General features: G+C 36.3%; 1 protein-coding gene across 1 annotated transcript in view; it reads right to left on the bottom strand.

Moving 5' to 3' along the window:
• COL5A2 (collagen type V alpha 2 chain) overlaps positions 1 to 19,936 on the bottom strand; it is a 104,321-nt gene that overhangs the window by 17,491 nt on the left and 66,894 nt on the right. The window contains exons 13-32 of the mRNA XM_035331607.1: positions 17,024 to 17,077; positions 16,217 to 16,270; positions 14,851 to 14,895; positions 13,551 to 13,604; positions 12,796 to 12,840; positions 9,732 to 9,785; positions 7,875 to 7,973; positions 7,376 to 7,420; positions 7,175 to 7,273; positions 6,650 to 6,703; positions 5,419 to 5,526; positions 4,690 to 4,743; positions 3,853 to 3,951; positions 3,081 to 3,134; positions 2,159 to 2,257; positions 1,996 to 2,049; positions 1,842 to 1,895; positions 1,277 to 1,330; positions 632 to 685; positions 273 to 317 (exon numbers count right to left, since the gene is read on the bottom strand). Coding sequence (XP_035187498.1) covers positions 273 to 317; positions 632 to 685; positions 1,277 to 1,330; positions 1,842 to 1,895; positions 1,996 to 2,049; positions 2,159 to 2,257; positions 3,081 to 3,134; positions 3,853 to 3,951; positions 4,690 to 4,743; positions 5,419 to 5,526; positions 6,650 to 6,703; positions 7,175 to 7,273; positions 7,376 to 7,420; positions 7,875 to 7,973; positions 9,732 to 9,785; positions 12,796 to 12,840; positions 13,551 to 13,604; positions 14,851 to 14,895; positions 16,217 to 16,270; positions 17,024 to 17,077 — 1,278 coding nt within the window. The remainder of the gene's footprint in view (positions 1 to 272; positions 318 to 631; positions 686 to 1,276; positions 1,331 to 1,841; positions 1,896 to 1,995; positions 2,050 to 2,158; positions 2,258 to 3,080; positions 3,135 to 3,852; positions 3,952 to 4,689; positions 4,744 to 5,418; positions 5,527 to 6,649; positions 6,704 to 7,174; positions 7,274 to 7,375; positions 7,421 to 7,874; positions 7,974 to 9,731; positions 9,786 to 12,795; positions 12,841 to 13,550; positions 13,605 to 14,850; positions 14,896 to 16,216; positions 16,271 to 17,023; positions 17,078 to 19,936) is intronic.

Below are 19,936 nucleotides of genomic sequence, written 5' to 3'. Positions count from 1 at the left end.
TTTTGCAGACGAAAAAAGAGTTCAAATACCTTAGCAGTTTTAACTTAACACTGCTTCTTGAGCTATGGAGCCATTAAAGGTGGTTGGTTTCATAGAAAAACATACCACCTCAAAATGTATCCATGTTTATAATCATTTTAATTGGAGGTAAAAAGAAAATTAAAAAAGACAAAATGTTCATTATAGCTGTTAAAGATCATATAGTGAATCAGCTTTCAATCTCAGAGAACTGTTATAAATATTTCTGAAAGAAAATACTTGAAAATACATACCCTAGGGCCCAATGGACCAACAACTCCAGGATCTCCAGGAACACCCTATGCAAAAGAGAGCTCACCATTAGAATGAAAATATTATTCATAGCCTTATAGCTGTGGAAATTAGAGAGAAACATTTTCATTTCCAAGGTACTGTAATGTAAATGACTAGTTCTGGATCCTATCTGTCCATGACAAGAGAAGATGACTATATTCTAGTAATTATTTTATCCAAGAGTAGTCTCGATAGACAGTTTGTCAACTACATCAGTAAATATTATGAAACAGTGTAAGCAATTAAATTACAAAGAGAATAAAAGAAAAGGTAAAACTACATTATGAAGTGAATTATTGTGAAATTATACAGAAATTACCTGATCACCTGGTTTTCCTCCCTCACCTGGAGGACCTGGTGGCCCAGGCAAGCCCTGTTAAAATGTAAATAAAAAAAATGTAAAAATAAAATATTTTTTAAAATGATGAAAAAATATGTAAATCCAGATTTAAGACACCAGTAATATGAATGTATTATACACAGTACAAGATTATGCCAGCACAGATCCCCAAGTGAAATGGTTACAAGAATTTTACATCAGTGTTTCCCCACTCTAAGTGAAATGGCAGCCCTTCTTTAACATTTGTCAGACACATGTATACTAGCCCTAAAAAATGTATAGCGTTCTCTATAAACAGTTTCACTTAACCTAATTAATACTTCATTATCAAAAAAAAAAAAAATCTTTTGCTCTGTATTTGGAACATCTTTGGAAGATCTCCAAATAAAAACTGAAAAAAAAAACAAACCAACAATCATTGTCTCAAGAGGTACAGAGCTGCCATGTAAGCCTTTGCCAATTCAGTTCAGCGTATAGTTGATGTGAAAGCTATGTATCATTCTAAGCACCACTGCCATCAATTCTGAAGCTGTGTTTTGTTAAACATTACTTGATTGAACTTCTCTAATTTAAGTCGATAAAGACATGGCTTATTTTTTCTCTTACAAACATAAATGCACGTACCTGAAACCCTGTAGGACCTGGAGGGCCTTGTTCTCCTCTTTCTCCTGCCAGACCCTACACAAAAAGAAATAAAGTGTTAGAGGAATAGAGTCAGGTTCCACATTTTCCTTCCCTCTGAATATGTATATTTACAATTATGTATTTGTTTATTACACATTTTTACTTATCCCTGGCCAAGGTATACCCTATCTCAAAGATATAAAAGATATAACTTTTCTCTTATTTCTTTAAGACCCTCCCCCAAAATTCTGTGCTGATGGAAAAACACTCAGTTCCACTGAAACTAAGGAAGCTAGGAAAATAAACTATGAAAAAGTTTTGCTCTTGTGCTTTTTTTTTTTTTTTTTTTTTTTTTTTACAATTGCCATAAAATGAACTGGAATACCAATATAAGCACATCTTAATACAAAGCCCACATTTTTCGTAGGTTTTTTTATCATGTTATTGAAATTTTTGTTTGGAATGAACAAGTGGCATGAAGATAAATAAAAACAGAGGCAGAAAGATCAATGAATGGGTGGTAGGTCAGACAGCCAAGCAGACAGTGTTGAAAAAGTTGACTTACTGGTGGGCCAACAGGACCAGAAGGACCAACTTCACCATCTTTACCAGGAGCTCCCTAAATTAAGATCACATAGTAAAAAGTCATGTATAGTGAACATACGTAACAGAAATTCATGCTTTCTGTAAGCACTGAAAATGATCACAGTCACACTCACTCTCTGTCCTGGAACACCCGCATTGCCTGCTTCTCCAGGTTTTCCAGGATCACCCTAATTTGTAGGAATAAAAATTAGGATTTTAAGGTTTTGTTTTCAGCTATTAACAAGTCTCCACATGGTTAAAGTTAAGCAGACCTTGGGTACTAGGTGCAATACTCACACTGCTACCCTTTGGCCCAGGAAGGCCCATGCTGCCTGGCTGACCTCTGATTCCTATTGAACCTGCAGGACCAGGACGTCCATCTTCTCCAGGGGCACCCTACAGAGAAAAAGCATTTTCCACATGAGACTAAAAACATGATTTATTCACATGAGCCTATTAAACCCTGGAAAATGAATCCCAGCGTTACTAGAGCCCAACCACCCCTGACTGAACTAAAGAACAACCATGAAGTGACCAGATAATCACTTGAATTACTTCAGCAAAATGATTTCCTTAAATGGAATTAAAATATTGGATACATTTTGTGTCACAGCTCAGTAATTGAACCCATGCTGTTTCTCAGGAATCACAGAGGGAAAAGGTCAGCGATGAAGACAAACGTCTTTCCAATATAAACCAAACAATCATAACAAAGAAAAAAGTAATTAATGCTAGAATTTTCTGTTTTAAAGTTTTAAAGTGAATATAGCAAGTGGTAGATAAAACACTTTATCTTATGTTATTTACATATATAGAATAATATTAACATCGTTTGGTGCTACAGTTATCAGTCAAAGTATCTTTAAAGCAGACAGAGCTCTAGCCACACTGTTGGAGCTAAGCAAATACGTAATTGTTATCATTGAGCAATAACATACAAGTATTTTATTGTTCCCAAAAAGAGACACTTAGAAAATATATTTAGTTCACAATGATTGAAAAATATTGTGGCAACTGCTAAGCAGACACTGTTATACAGACAAAATTATAGGAACATTAATTGCACTAATTTTGGAGTTTTAAATCCAAAGTGAACACTTAAAAGAGAAGGTGAACCTTCAGAAATCAAGAAAAATCAGGTTAACAAAGTAATTTAATGAGTTGAGATCTCTGAATTACTGTGGAATTAGCTGAAAGGACCAAGTGTTATGTTGCTTACCAAAGGACCAAGTTTTCCTTCAGGGCCTTGAACACCTGGATTTCCCGTCAAACCCTAAAAGTGGAAATAATATTGGTGTTAGGTTGCACACGTAAGTCTAGGACAACAGAAAATTGTAAATTAACCCAAAAGATATGCTCAGTTACTACCATTATTAAAGCTCTCAGATATTCTCCACAGAGTTTTTCTCTCTGCATCCAAACTCCTCATCTTTATCTTCAAATTACTTTACAGCTTCATCATCCACTGTCTTTGACCTTCCTTTTTGCTGTTCACCCTTTTCTCACTTTTACACCTCTTGAACTTCCCACAGATTCATTTTTACTTCTGCCAATATTACCCAGTGAACTATATCACACCTTGTTCTTGATGTTTCTCTCATTTTGTGACATTCCATATTCTCCCTAAATCTTTGTCCAGAAAAAAATCTCTTGATGACATGCACCACTCAACTATCTAAGCCATCAATCACAAATACAATGAAGGTTTAGCTTTTAATTCATATTAGCTGTGGTAACTATGTGCTTTACAAGCACACATCCTTAAGTTGCATTAGCCAGTCTAAATCAGAGCTTTTTCTTTCAGAGACAAACGGAACCTGCGCTTTCCAACATCAGCAGAAAAAAAGACGACAGGTATTTTGGCCTTTACCCTTTAAGTAGTCCCTCTGAAATAAATCTGTACTAGCTTCTTAATTTTACAAAGTGATGACTGCAAACTTTTGAAAATGAAAAACGTCATGGCTTATAGGGTACTGTTATTAACTACTTACCCTTGCACCTGGGAGGCCAGGTTCACCAGGGCGCCCAGGATCTCCCTGACCTCCTTTAGGACCAGAAGAACCTGCTGGACCACGCTCTCCTTGGGCACCCTACAAAGATACCAGTAGGCTATTTGTTCAGCGGTATAACAGCCACAGTAAGAGAAAGTCAAATACAACAGATATCTTTAATTAAGGAGATATATATATATTTGTGAACAGAATTCCAAAACATCAATACTCTATTATTATTACTTTTTTTTTTTTTTTTTTTTTTTTTCCAAATTTCTACTCTTCCATAAAGCAAGTTTATACAAGGACTTCAGAAACCCTATATTTTTACCAAAAAGTTAAGAATTAGCAGAAACACTAGACAAACACATAGGTGAGTCATTTTCCCTGTAAATGTTACAGCTGTTAGGAAGAACACAGATAAGTTGATCTGTTCAAGGGACAAGCTAGAACAACTATACTGGACACAAAGAGAGGCAATTCTTCAAATAATCACTTCCTATACAGCAATGTGTATAGCAATATAGTAGTACAAAGAGGTCAATGTCTTTTATCTGCTCACATCTGAGCTTGAGGGAGCATTAACTCGGGCATAAAGTGAAAGCTGAACATAACAGCAATTCAAAGTGTTTTTCCCAATAAAATTTTTGTCTCAAAACATTCAGACCCCTTCTTGGCATTTGCCAATTTCTTGTGAATCTACTTCCAGTGATTTTGAGGATCTGCCCAATTATCCAGAAGCCCATGTTTCTAATCCAACACTTTCTTTCTATATATCTGCATGTATGAAAATTTAAAAATGACCAAATAATAGACAGACACTTTTATTTCATTTACCTTTGGTCCAGGCAAGCCATCAGAACCTGGAAAACCACGATTTCCAGGAGCACCCTGGGAAAAGCCATAGATAGATTATTGCCTTAATTTTTACATAACGTAGTGTAAATAAAGTATTTGGTTTCTTATCTGGGGGTAGGTACTGATTATTTCTTTATGATTTTCTTACTTCAATACTTTAACCTTGGGTTTTTGGGCCATTTGGAGTGGTAAAAAAATCAGCATTTTATTCATGCATGCTGAACAGCCTCTTTGAAAATAGGATGATCATTTGTAAGGGGTTAAGCACATCATCTGCAGATTAGCTCATCATGTCTCCAAACTATTACCACGTTATACTGTTGTGGTGGTTTTACCCAGTACAACTGTACATTGAATTCTAAAATTAAAGCATCCACTGTAAAAGTAATACATAGTGACATGGATTTCTTTCCCCCAAAATAGTACTAAAGATCGATTCAGGATGCAAAAACCATCTTCCCATATTTTTATATCCTGAGCTTCAAAGTAACATTTTCAAAAAGAATATAGTATATTACAGAAGACAGCATCCTAAAGTCACTAATCTGGTACAGAACCAAGTCGTAGCCATTATTTGACTACTGTTAGGAAAATAAAGTTTAGCCACACCTACAACCAAAGTCTATGAAAATTAATGGTTAGGTCAAGATGAAAAGCTTTTCAGATTGTCAGTGCATCTCTCACAAGACATTCTTCTGGATTGCTTACCCTCTCTCCAACAGGACCTGGTGGACCTACTGACCCAGGATCACCTCGAGGGCCTCTTTTCCCTTCTTCACCTATAGGGCCAATGGGACCCTGTGGACCTTGTGGACCCTATTAAAAGTAAAATACGTTTGAAAATTCATCGTTAAGCTCACCACTGCTCATATTGAAACAGATTGTCTTCTAAACATCATAAACATTTTTTCCAAATAAAGGAGGAAAGAAAATATAGTTAAGGTTTTGATTCAGTTAAAAAGCACAACATTTCAGGATCCATTCTTCTCCTTTTTCATTATTTATAAGCAAATTCTTCAGTAAGAAGGTCACTATGAATAAATTGTACTATAACTGTACAGTTTGGCAATACTCTTTTATTATTACTATGTTATTAGTATTACTCTATTATTATTACAGTGCTTATTATAATCATCTATTTGCTCAGAAATGATAATTTGTAATTTTACTTATCATGATCAATTGAACAAGTAGCAAAAGACTCAAAATCAATGAGATTCTTGAAGAAATTCTCAAATAAACGAGAAGCTGGTCAGTGGTAAGTTAAACATTATTTTATCTACACAGGTTTTGTTGTTGTTGCATGCTCACTTAAACCGGTGAGAAAGAAAAACTAAAGACAGATTGACAAACCAAACTGAACCCAACTTTGCAGAATCACTTTTCCTCCAAAATTCATCTGATTACCGCATGAAATTAGCCATGTTCCCAAAGAATAATTAGCCGTGGGATTAACAGCTATTCATACCATACAAGTATAGAGATATTTATATTATTTTAATAATTTGTATATATTCGCCTGCATAAGACTAAAGTGTATTAAATGTATGTTTAAACAAATACTTTTTTATTATGCTTAGCACACAGATCTGTGTTATTTTATATGTCTAGAAACATGTGGGATCCATTTCTTGTGTGATGAAGAAATTAGAACAAAGTAATTCTGACTGGTACAGAAACCTCAGTAGCTGCTGTTTGTCCTTGAGTTCGAGGCCTATAACGGGTAGGCTATTTATAACATCAAAGGACCTGCTTTACCATTCATTCTTCATGCTTTCTAGCCAGGTTCACTTTGGTTTGTCTTCCACAATAAGTATTTGACAAACAGAAGTAATCATGAGAAATAACATCAGAAACATCTTGAAAACTGTACCAGTCTATTCCAAATACTCTTACAAGCCTTTGTGATTCCTTTTCATTTTACAAAGCATATACTTACTGGTTCACCTTTGGGTCCTGCTTCTCCCTTGAAACCTGGAACACCAGGGTCTCCCTGAAAAAAAAAACAAACAAACAAACAAAAACAACAACAACAAAAAACACATGATTAATACCTATAGAGTTAAAACTCTGCATAAATCATTAGATCATTTTGGATTATGCGATAACATACAAAAACATTCTCTAGTTTAGTAACTAGTTGTAGGTAATATAATAAGATATTTTCAGTGGTTTCTCTTTCCCTTTAGTGTATTTGTTTATTGTGGCATTTGCACAAAAACTTTAGTGAAAAACTTTTAATCTGGGGAGATAACACTTACTGTTTTTCAAAATTTATATAGACACATTTAGATTTCTAAGAAAGCCACAACAGTATTTTGGACATGCAGAAGACTCACAAGATCTGACTCTCAGCATACTCATTAATTTATTTAAAGGAACCTTACTGCTAATCACTGTTTAAGTTTCATGGAGTGACACATTTGCTAGATATCAATTTCCATGGTAACAAAGCCATCATTACCGGCTGCCCGCGAATACCAGGTGGGCCAGTACTTCCTTGGGGTCCTGGGGAGCCAGGTGGACCTGATAAGCCAGGGGGTCCTCCAGTGCCAGGAGATCCCTACAAATAGAAGTAACGGCACGGTAAGGAAAATTAATATAAATAAGGAAATAAAATACATCCACTTACACAATTTCTTCAGCAAGCCATGTGGCTACTTACAGTTGGGCCTTTAGCACCTGGGGAACCATCTGTCCCTTCAGTACCCTAAAAATAACACACAAATTATTAAAATTAATTTTAGTTAGGGGTTGATTGATGACAAAAGCAGAAGAAGATAGCTATTTGATGCACTTTACAAGAGCAGAAAATAAAGGCTATTAAATAAATAAATTAACATGGGAACTACTTGTGCAAATGTAAATAGTAACAAAGTGTGCAAGTTAATGGGATTTTTCATCTTCATATCTTAAGCTTTAAAGTACTTGTAGGATTGAAACTATACCACACTGTGCAACTTGAAGCTTTTCAAGTTTTTTTAATCGAATTATAGAAAGTTGTTTTGAACAAAAACAGAAAACAAATAAATGGTACATTTTCTTTTCTGGAGAAAAAGTAATTTGGGCAAAACTCACTGTCTATCAAATGGAGTATTAAAATTCCCTATAAACATGCAGCATGCACTCACTAACTACTGAGGAACTCGATTTAATATACTTACTGGAAGACCTTGCGATCCAGCTGGGCCTTGGGGACCTGTTTCACCTCTTTGTCCTTGAGGGCCTTCAGGACCACGAGGACCTGTTGGACCTGCTTCTCCCTAAGACATCACAAAATAAAACAACTGGAGATTATTTTGATCTAAATAGTAGCACTTCAAAGTAACTAAGGAGGAATACTAGGTCCATAAGACAAAAACAACTCAGATCTTTAAATACTTCATTATCCTTAAAATATATTTTGACTTAATTCTGCGTCAATGTGAATATAAAACTTCAAAACTACAGAGGTTTTTCTCAATGTATAAAAGGAAACTTTCTACAGAGGAGCAGCACTCTATCCAGTGGCCTAAATCAGATCAGATATTTTAGACAGACATCTCTATTTAAAATCCCAGGACAGATTGGCAATTCAGCAGCATTATTTTAGCTTTGTTACAAGCATTGAGATGTAGGAGTAACAAAACATTTGGGGTTTTTGCACCATACAAATTAAATTGCTGTTGCAGCACTATATTAAATGTTAAACAAACAAATATATATTTATACATACAATACTCTGTCATACTCTGATTGTCACAGGTTATGCTGGTCAGAATAGGACAGACCAAACAAATGATCACTCCCAGCAAAGCCTTGCCAGGTTGGATTGGATCATCCTCCAACAAAAAAATTTCTTCTGAGATCTCATTTGAATTCTATTTTTATAAAGGAAATCTGAATTTTGGATTTGATGCTGTTACTATTGCATTTTCAGAACTCAAGTGCACGTCTTCAACATGCAGCCTGCTTAGCTTTTATGAGTTCAAAGCGGCTATTCTAATTTACACCATCAGATGATCAAACTTGAAGGTAGCTCCTCCTTTTCAAAAGCTTTCGTTGATTCTTCACGTGACAGTTTCTCCAAATATTTATGTAGATACTTAGTACTGTTTAGCCATACCAAACCATTTCATGACATGCACTAAAAAAGGCCTCTTATTTAATTGTATATGTTATGTTAATACTATTATTAAGACTCATTTCCAAAAAAAATGTTTCATGAAAGTTGCCAGCGTTATGACAACACAAAACATCTGCTGAACTTGGCTACCTGGCTAATTGAAAAATAATTTATTTTTGTATAATTTTTTCCTGCCATGTTTAAGAATTGGAAAGAAACAACTAGGAGCAGTTGGGTGAAGGGCAATTGAAAGAAGTATAAGGAAACTGTATGAGTCATCTTTTCTGTCTTCTTTGCAGACTTATTCTCAAGGCTAGGAAAAAAATAATTGAGTGGTTTCTAGAAAAACAAGAGAGGAAATTCCCACAAACACAGTACCAGAGCTAGCGAAAGTTTTCCATGTTAGCCCAATCACTCAGAACCACAAAAGTTTGAAATCATTTGCATTATTGCGATAAATTGTGGTACATCTCTGTTGGGGTTTCAGGCATTTTTCCTGCCACTTTAGGTCATCTCAAAAGATGTTGTTGGCCAAAACTGGTCACTGGAAGGTGCTGCTTCCATACTAAGTCTCGGATTAGTCATCACAACTCAACTTGCAGAACTCATCTTGTTATTCTTTAAATAAACTGCACAAGATTTTGGGAGCACAGCATGACAGTTATCTTATTATCATCCTTTAGTGCAAGCAAAAGTGAAAACAAAAAAAATATCTTAAGTGTGGTGAGTTCCAATTATTTCATTTGACTTCTGATTTCCACCTTCTTTCTCAAGAATATCAAGACTGATTTCACAGCAATTCTTAGTGACCTATATACAGGTCATTATGGAAACACTACATAGTCCAGGGTGATCCTGTGTTTAGTATGTTAAACATACTAAAAGGTAGTTTTATTTCACTTATTTATCTACTTACCTTTACACCAGGAGCACCTGGAAAACCTGGAGAACCAGTTATGCCAAGTGGACCCTGTAAAAGATAGGCACAAAAAGGTATAATTCCACTGTTCAGATTATACAAATAAGTATCTAAACATCAGGTAAATATGGTTCTGGGATTGCATATATTTTTACCATAAAATATTTTTCATAACAAAAAATAAATAACTATATATATTATTTCTGAGAGGTACACAATTCTATGGAATTGTGATCTTTTAATAATATATTTACTGAATTATAAGCAAATTTGCAGCTTGTTTCAGCTATTACTGTGCAAATTGCAACATACACAAATCAAAGTTATTATAGCAATTGTTTTTCAATTTCAGTTTTAATAAAGTCTCATTTTCTCTTTCTAGGTTTATATTACTGTGGTATGGCAAGGAAAAGATATTTGTTAAGTGATCACAATTTTTTCCTGTAGAAGGTAGCAGAGGAGAGTTTCAATTCTTTCAAACATAAAACACTAACCTATAAAACCAAGGAATACTAGTTGCTTCTCCATTGAGACAACTGTGTTTCTAGACAAGATTTTTGAGGTGAACAATATGACAAGTAATAATATAATTAAAGGCTGTGCAACTACATGTTCCTGCTTCCTCCTCTCCTCTCCCATTGAGATTCCCAAACTCACAACCAAATTCATTTGCAAGCTTTAAAATGCAGGTTTTGTATCAGGTTTTCAAGGCTATATAGACAAAGATGGAAGAGTTTATTGCTTGGATTTTTGTCCAGATACAGGCAGATATTTCTGGAAGAGGAACAGAATGAAAGGCTTGTTTATGGCATACCATGAAACACAATTCCATGCAGAGGTTCATCTTCAGTTCCCAAAAGCAGTACAGCGGAAAGTGACAGCTTAAGCAGACCACAGTATTGATGTGGCTACACTATTTCTAGTTCTAGAGTCAAACTGCAGAGCACAGGTGCACCTTATGTTTGGGCGTGGATGCAACCAGCTGGACTTGCATTACATGGCAGACGGGCCAAAGTCACTAGGCAGCAAACTGCAGATGTATATACTGTAACGTACCTGCGTGGTATGATGCTAATTAAACAGAAAGGCTTCCTATTGAGGACCTTGGAGTAAATTTATAAATTGTTTCCCTTTCCATAATGCCTCTCGTGCTGAAGAATATATTCAACAGAAGAACATTTCTGCTGTATTAAACAACCCCCTGGGGCGGCACACAGTGGTTATAAGTATTCACTACAATTCTGGCTTCCCAGATGATTCTTCTCTCTTTTCCTGATTTTCTGTCTTTTTGTAAAATATGATGCATACTGTGAAAAAATGTTCTATGTAATGAACCTCTGCTGACAAACTTAATAAGAACCATTTGTACCAGTGAGTATTAATTACAGACAACATTTCTGCCATGACCTCGCACTGGATTTCTACAGAACTGATGTAACAGCTCAATAAGTATGATTTTGAAAACCTATGTCCCAGTTTATTGGCTCACAAATACACGTCTGCCAAATCTCTCTGTCTTCAAGGAGAATTTCAGAATTAGGGTAGACCACTGTACTGACTCAGATAAAAACACATTTCATTAACTCTTCCTCCAACAAGAAACATATGCATTAAGAATCAGTATCTCCCTTGTGACTCTGTATGGGAATTTACCAAAAATGTTAGTCAACCAATTATCATATCCAGTGAAGCTGAACTCACTTTTTATGCCAAATGAAACTTCCAAGCTTCACATAGGACGGCTTGCCTTTTAACTCTATTTTGCTTTCAGTACTGAAAAATCTTTTCACTGTTTCTTCTAATAAATTGCCCTTCTTTTGTGATACACTAAATAACTGAGTTTTTATGCTTTTAGACAAATACTCATCTGCTTCTATCACAGTTACCTTTTTTTAAACGAAGTTTGTCAGAAAACTGTCCGTTCATTAAGATGACATATGTAAAATAAATGTTTCTCAGGACTTATATCACTATGAAACAAAGTCTCTACAGAATGAAATTTTAATTGTAGTCAGGTGTGTTTGGGGATTGGTTTCTTGTTTGTTTGTGGTTTTTGTTTGTTTGCTTGTTTGATTTGCTTTGCTTTTTAAGTTGAACATCATGAAGTAATAAAGGTTCGTGTTGGCTGTATCAACAGGCGGAAACTGTCAACTGCATCCCAGAAGTGATGCTTGCAAAATAAACACACATGCAAACAAAAACCCACATTTTTAAGGTGTGAGTTGGCATACACAAATAGTATGAAAACATTTTGAACTTCCATTTGCAAAAGCAACACATAAATACTGTATAACTGTTAATAATCACACTGGCTTCCTCATACATTTGCTCCTATGAATTGACTCAAATGCATCTTGCAAATACACTGTGATACTGGATCACAGGAACAAAACAATCACCCTTTGGTATGCTAACATCTACACTTCAAACAGCCACAGTCATATGCAGCTCAACTGTAATTATGTCACAACTTGCACAGTCATGCATTCCAGGCTTTCTCAGTATGACACTTTTTATCAGTTTGGAAAATGTTCACACACATGCAGCTGGTTCTTCATCAATGTATGACTGGCTGTAATTAAAAGCCTGTCTTTTACATGTTTTGTAATGGATCAATTGCATGTATCAGGTTTTGCTATTGGTGAGTGCATTTCATCTTGCTGAGAATGGGTACAACCTCATTTGTCAACTTTGTATGTAAAGGAAGATAATCTGCAATTATAAACTGTTCTACATATTGTTAAGACAATTATAGCCCTAAAATATAGCCCTAAAACATGGATCCTACTTGATAAAAGCAGTAAAGCATCGTCTCTCCAGGGAAGGTGCTGTATTCTAACCTTCTGCAAATTAAAACCTTTAGATGAAGTAAAATACAGAGCATTGTTTCTCAGCACTAAAGCTATGGTCAGTGCCAGAACCAGGAATCAATTACGGATGTTCTGGGGGCACTTTCTTTTACCAGAAACTACCAACAGTCGTTTGTGTTTCTGTTGGTGATGTCAAAAGGCAAGTGCTAAATATGAAGTGAAGTAAAAATGTGATTGAGAAAGAAACTTACCATTGGCCCTGGCTTCCCAGGCATACCATGCTGGCCACGTCCACCCTAGATATGAAAACAGACAAATGTTTGTGAGAACTTTTTTTTTTTTTTTTTAAAGTAGTCATTAGCATTTGTGGTATCAGACATACAGACTAAAGCATTCAAACAAATGCTGGGTTACTTTTGGAAGAAATTATGCTTCCTTTCAGTAAACAGATTTCTCTATTAAATTCAGAGAGGACAATATTTTGACACTGCCAATGTATGGGACAATAACAAATTGAGCACAGAAAAGTAATGGGGAGAAACGTAAGAAAAAAAGCTCAAGCAGTTTTTGACACTAGACATAAAGCAACAGAAAGAAATTTCTGCTCGAATATGGTCTCATGTCAAGGCTAATCCCCCTTTTTGCTGAAAATCAAAATAATTTTTAACAAGATTGCTTTCTTGCCTGGAATTAAATGGTAGTAGTTAATATAAATTGAAAGCCTAGATTTTCATTTTAATCTTGTTTCCAAACTTTTTTCTCTCTCTTTCAAGAGAAAAGCTATATTGCACAGAAATCACCATGTAGCTAACATTTTCCTTTTAAAGCTGTTTTTGACTTTTGAAGTACACATTAATCATTTCACCCCAAAAACTCTGTCCAGTCTATAACTTTCTTAACCAGAAGTTACAATGGAAGTGACTAGCAGTCACACAAACAAACACTTCCAGGCTAAGGGCTTTAAAACAGAAGAATTGCAAGGAGACAGAATCAAGACCCTACTTACAGGGGCACCCTGTGGTCCAATTCGACCTCTCTCTCCTGGCATTCCTCTAGGTCCCTTGAAGAGAGAATTAAAATAAATAAATAAAATCAGTATTCAAGAGTTCATCAATAACAAAAAGTGGAAAACACAGCTCACTTGATTTTTCCTCCATAGTGGAGGGGACACTCCCACTCCCCTCCCCATCCCACTCTCCCTGTTTGAATCCATCTTTTTCATTGCTTTTTACTTTTTCTTCAAAAACCCTTGACTTTTCCTTCAAATAAGTTCTGCACTGCCTTACTCTTCAGCACTTTTCTGTTCCATCTTCTTTATGTGTTTGTAACAAGAACATGATTAGTTTCACTGAGACTACAACACAGTAAGAACAGGCAACGTGAACAATGGCTGCAGAAACCAAGGGCTGTGGTTTTTTCCTCCTGCACTTGTACCTTATCTTGTTCAATGGCAGGAAAGAAGTAGCAGCTTACATAAATCCTTGCAGCCTCACAGGCTTGCCCAGTGGAAATTTAATAGACTGCAATTTCTCTTTTCCTCCCCCAACAGTATTTCTCATTTTAAACACGTTGGAATAAATTCTATAAATACTCACTAGGGTCAATAAAGCAATCTCATTTACTATGGCTCATTCACAAACTAGGTTTCACTTCAGGGACATTGTATTCTGCATGACACAAGATAGCGCTTCACAGAGATGTCATTAACTGATATCAGACAGGTGCTTCACATCTGTAAGCACTGCTGAAAGTGGATTTTTGGAATGTTTACTGCTTACAGTTTTCCAAAACTACATGTGAATGAGAACTACTCTGAGAAAAAGGTTTTCTATTTTTATGCCACACACGCTTATCCTCACCATAACCTCATAACCTCCCAGATCCTCTCTCTGTGGTTTTCTTACTTAGTGCACCTCTGATCAAAATGATTCCATTTCTACCACAGAATGTAATAACCTAATCCATATGAAGCGTCAACACATTGGAGGAAAAAAAAGAAGAAGAAGAATGTAGTTACCCCCAAATTTCCGTGCATTGCCAAACAACTACAAAACCTACATTCAAATTTCTGTTAAAATCTTCTGATTTATTGTAATTATTTGTATGCCTGTGAATTGCCAGGAATAACAACTTACAATGGACTAAAACTACTCTTAGTACAATAGAAAATAATAAGGAGAAAACTCAGCTTCAAGACATCAAGTGGAGATCTCAAAACCATAAAATTCCTGTGTGTACTATTGGCAATAACATGAATAATCTTAAAAACAGTTCTGTAAGTAATATCCACTACATGTGACACTCACTAGAGGACCCGTTGCACCCATGGCACCTGTTGGTCCAGATTCTCCCTAGAAAGTGAAATGAAATTACACAGTTAGAGGATAATAGAGTTACATGTCTCATTCCCTTCCCCTGCACTTATGTTAGACCTAAGAGGCACATGTGCACAGTCGTTCGTGTGCATCACACCTACTCCGAGGGCATCATTTCATATACCCTGCATATACTGGAAACACTGTCTTCTTTTTCTCCCCCAGCGTTCCCATCTCTCTCTTTCATTTTCATTTCATTCACCAGTTACTGGAGTATTGTCCAGACCAATGTTTCAGATCTTGTTGCATCCACAGAAATTGGTAGGCAGTCTTAGCAAAGAAATCTCATCTTAGACAAGCTTTGAGCACCTGATTTCACATTTAAATTTACATTTGTGGAAGATTCCCTTCATTTACTACATTTTTTAATCTGAAGGAATAGGTTTAGCCCACCTGTGATTATCACCTTCAGCAAAAAATAAAAATAAAAATAAAAAAAATCAGTATTGGCACTGATTAGCATGGAAAACCCTAAAAAAAAAACTTTTCTATGTTTTATTAAAATTATTTTTAATCCATCTGGAAAATACTGAATGCAGCTGGCTATCCCATGTTTTCACTGCTTTGAGCAGAAGTAGTAAAGGTGTTGCAGTACCAGTGAGGGTCAAAAATACTAAAAGAATAAAATTTTTAGGTACAAAATATTTGGTTTGATAGATTATGTTCTCTCTCCTCTGCAATATCTGCTTCTTTTAAGCCAATATTGTTTAAACCTAGTATGGTAACCTAAAAGAAGAAAGTTAGGATTTAATTGCTTTATTTTGTTAACTAAAGAAAATATTAGAAAACTGGTTTTGCTCTCTAAGTTTGGCTGACCCAAGCCCCTACAATCTGTGGATTTCCAAGGGAATTCAGAAAGCAGCAGCGCAGCGTTCTCTCAAGCAGTTCACACAAAACCAACACGAACCATACTAGCCAGGTGGCAATGCGTACGGGCTCTTTGCTAACAGAATATGCCATCTTCAACATTGTGTAGGTGTCACAGAGACAGACCTTAGTTAATTCACTTCCTGATACTCTACAGGAATAAAACTAAGCCCCAAGTGAAACTGTGACCAGCAGTTCACTCAAACTGTCTCTTCCTGTATAAAGCCCAGACGTGCCATTCTATAGCAGTTGATGTGGATTGAAAACATAGTAAAAATAGGCAATTCCATATAGCCTAAAAGGTAACTCCATGCAAGTACCACTCACAGGAGAGGGTACAAAGCTTTGTTCTAAAGATCTATTATCTTTCGCTATTTTGGCATTTCAGAAACCATGCTTAAGCGTTTAGTTCTTTGAGCCATGAAAATACCTTTGCTCCAGCTGCTCCAATTTCACCTTTTGGACCGTCAAGTCCTTTCAACCCCTGTAAGCATCATAAAAATATGGAAAGATTATATTGGTATACATACACCAACACACACACCATTTCTACTATTATCGTTAAAATAACTTGATGTTAAAGCCTTAAGAACAGACCTGAGGTGGCAAGAGCAAGAAAGAAGGAGAAAAACAAACAAACAAAAAATAAAATAAAAAACAGATGGAAAAGGGGAAAAAGTTTCTAAATATTTTCTAAATGGAAACCATTTGTACAAGGTACATTTCCTTGGATTTAGTTTCCTTTTTAAAACAAGAATTCCTTAAAAAAAAAATCCTAAAACAACAGGGACAAGGCTCTGAGCCATAGGAAACCTATTTATTCCTCCCCGAAGTAAAGTTCTGGCCAGAAAACTCAGTAATTTGTAATCAGGCCATCTTGCAAACATGTCCACCTCTCGAGTTCCCCACCCTACCACAAGACTTGCCAACAAAGTGAGAGAACTGTCAGGTTTGTGCCTCCTGAAGCTTGGCAGGGCTCATGCAAGCTTCTTCCAGATTCCCAGAACATTTGAAAATAAAGTGAAGACACAAGAATATAACACAGAGGTCAGCTTAACTGGGAATAGCGCTGATTTTCTGCAAGGCCCTCTTTCTCTCTAATGGCAGTGATTCTGCTGTGACTGGCAGGACTGACAGTGTAGCCAAATTCACCACAAACACAAACCAGGGTGAATGTCTTTGCACTGAAACCGTCTTGAAACATTATAAATAAGGAGAGGGAAGTCTTGTTTCTTACCCTGTGACCCTTGAGGCCTGGAAGACCTGGAGCACCAGGAAAACCTCGAGGCCCCTAAGTAGGAAAAAGGAGGAAAAACAACAGCAACAAAAGTAAACCACCGATTTCTGCAGATAACCCTAGTAATAATGCTGCTAACAGGGAAGATGGCAGTAGCATTAATAATAACGTTCCTCATACTCCTTCAGCTTGGTGAATAATACAGCCAAGTATAGAACTGGGGGGGGGGTCACAGACAATACAACACAACATCCTATGAAGCTAGGCAATCCTCGTGTTACACGTTTTTCACTGATACCAAAAGCTTTATAGCTTACATCAGTGTATGATCAAACCTTAAACTTCAACAGAAGCAATGAAAAAAATACCAATGGTAGATCAAATTTTGAAGCTTAATATGGAGAAACTTTAATTAAACAGAAGTCAAAAATCAGAGTTATCGTTTAAGATAAAACAGAAACTGAGGCCCAACTGCTAACTGTACGTGTTATATCAGCATTTATCAGACAGATAGCATGGCAAACAGCTATTAAAACATACCTAGAATTTAAACCAAAGTTGCCTTGCTCTTCAATTTCTACCAAATTTCAGGATTTCTCTTTCAGGAAAAGTTAAGTAACTAAAGGGACTTTTTCACTTCAGTGGCAGCTGGGCATTTCCACCTCCCCCAGCTCTCCGCAGCTGTATGGACCTACAACTCATTCCCTGTTCATTTACAGGCTTTTGAAAGAATTACCGATATACATTATCTTAATAAACAAAAAGCATGTACCAGAAGGAGCCTCTCAAACCTATCTAGGAAGCCAGCACCAGAGATTAACTTTTTCTGCTTTGAGAGGACTTCACTCCCTGTGTGGTCTCATTGCAAGCAAGGGCACTTCAGTCGTGATTTTCTGTTCAAGAGAGTTAAGTGCCTCAGTATCTTGCTTTGCAAAAAGAATAAAATTCTCAACCCAAATTTTCAAAAATATCATATTAGCACAATAGCATGCATTTTGGCATACCAAAACCTCATAAAGATATATAACAGTAAATGAAGCATCATGAAGTAACTTTGAAAAGGAACACCTAAGACCTCAGAATGAGAGAAAAGCACTTTACGCACACACAGGCTGTTTCCTTGTTAGCACTAAGAAATGTAAGAAAGGTCTTTGTCTTCCCAGAGTCAATTATGTGGATAAAGTCTGATCATAAGGTTCAGTTGGAAATTACTCCAGAATCTACAGATTCCTAAGGGACAAACTACTTCATAAAGGTATGAATTTTCTGAAACAAGTAGGCTAGAGAGCTTGAGGTTATTTATACTCAGTGAGTTTCAGTGAAGGACTATCTCAGTCATTGTACAAGGCCTAGCATGTACATTTGAAATTGTACAAATGATGCTTCTTTAGACCGAGTGGGGCCTGTAAAACCAATTTATTTGAGCGGTGCTCAAGCATTGATATATGTATATCATCTTATGCAAGCAGTGCAATCAAACAATGAAGGACACACGTGGGACAAGTCATATGGTAACCAGGCAAATCCTGCACAAGGGGAAATATTCATCAGATATATCTGTAGAAGTCTGTGGGGCTTGTCATTGGTCAAAACATTACACACTTCTCTGATACACCAACTGCGTAATCAATGCTGTCCTATCTGGTGTTATGCAATTGCAGCAAACTCTTAGTTAACTTTTGTGGGTGTGCAGTTAAAATACTTCTTTCCTTCAATCAAAAGTCTTTTGATTTTAACAAGAACACAAATTCCTATTCTTTTCTAGTTTGTCATTGCAGAAAGAACCTGCAAATCTGTTAAACTGGCTTTATCATGAACAAAGGGAGAAATGCTTTCCAAAGTTACTGGCTAAAAATTCTCAGTGTTTCAGTCCTCCAGGACACTTTTACTATACCCTACTCTCCACAATATCCTAGGTTGAGTGCACATGTAAATATGTTCTCTCAAATCACCTTTTCCCACAATTTTATTAGAGGCTTTAAATGCAGATGATGTTCAATAGCATGCACTATTCTAAAAACGTATGAAGTGACGATGATTTTATTGAGCAAAAATAAAACAGCTTGATCTGAACAGAACAACACTCTGCAGAATACATTAGCCTCAAGCAGCTTATAAAACACTGTCTTTGTGTTTTATAAAACCTTTGGAGGGAAGCTTAGAAAAAAATGCTGCCTTGTTACAAGATCATTTCTCTCTCTCTAGGAGATCATATCTCCCATTGCTAACAAAATTACCAGGCAAAAGCTGTACGCTTGAAAGGAAAGGAGGCAGCTTAAGAGATGATGCGTATCAAGTGGCTTCAGTTCTGAGATGTATCTGTCCCCTTTGTGGCCACACTACAGCTCCCTTCAAGGTGCAGAAATGGGACTAACAAAAGTAGAATTCATAATATGGGCCAAAATTATATGTGATGATGACATTTCAGACTTAACTGCTTTCTTTTAATTCTCAAGTTAACCATTACCAGTATCCTCTGCACTATAAATACCTACTATTTGGAAATCCTTTAATTGCTTTTGCATACTGAAAATAAATTTTATTTACAGTTATGATACCATTCCTTCTTTCCCTGTCCCCCAGACTGACTGCTGGAAGGACAGACACTGCCACCCTAACCTGACATCACTTTGTATCCTCTTGGCACTCTTTGCACATGACTGTGAATGACCACGTGAAATACTGGGAACTGTACAACTTGCATGCCCTGTCATCCGTTTTATGCATATTTCATCTATGGAATAGTTGGAACATGCACCTGTAAAACAACTCTCAGCATTAACACAAGGGCCATTGAATCTCCTATTTGTTTCTTAGCTATTACACCGATCAGGATCATTACAGTTAGCTGACACAAGTACTTCAGTGTTGTGGTTTAACCCGGCTGGCAGCTAAACACCACACAGCCGTTCG

This window comes from Oxyura jamaicensis, chromosome 7 (genome assembly GCF_011077185.1).
Source record: "Oxyura jamaicensis isolate SHBP4307 breed ruddy duck chromosome 7, BPBGC_Ojam_1.0, whole genome shotgun sequence".
NCBI classification, from domain to species: Eukaryota; Metazoa; Chordata; class Aves; order Anseriformes; family Anatidae; genus Oxyura; species Oxyura jamaicensis.
The sequence above is the reverse complement of the archived record's forward strand: the minus strand, read 5'-3'. Positions and strand labels throughout refer to the sequence as shown.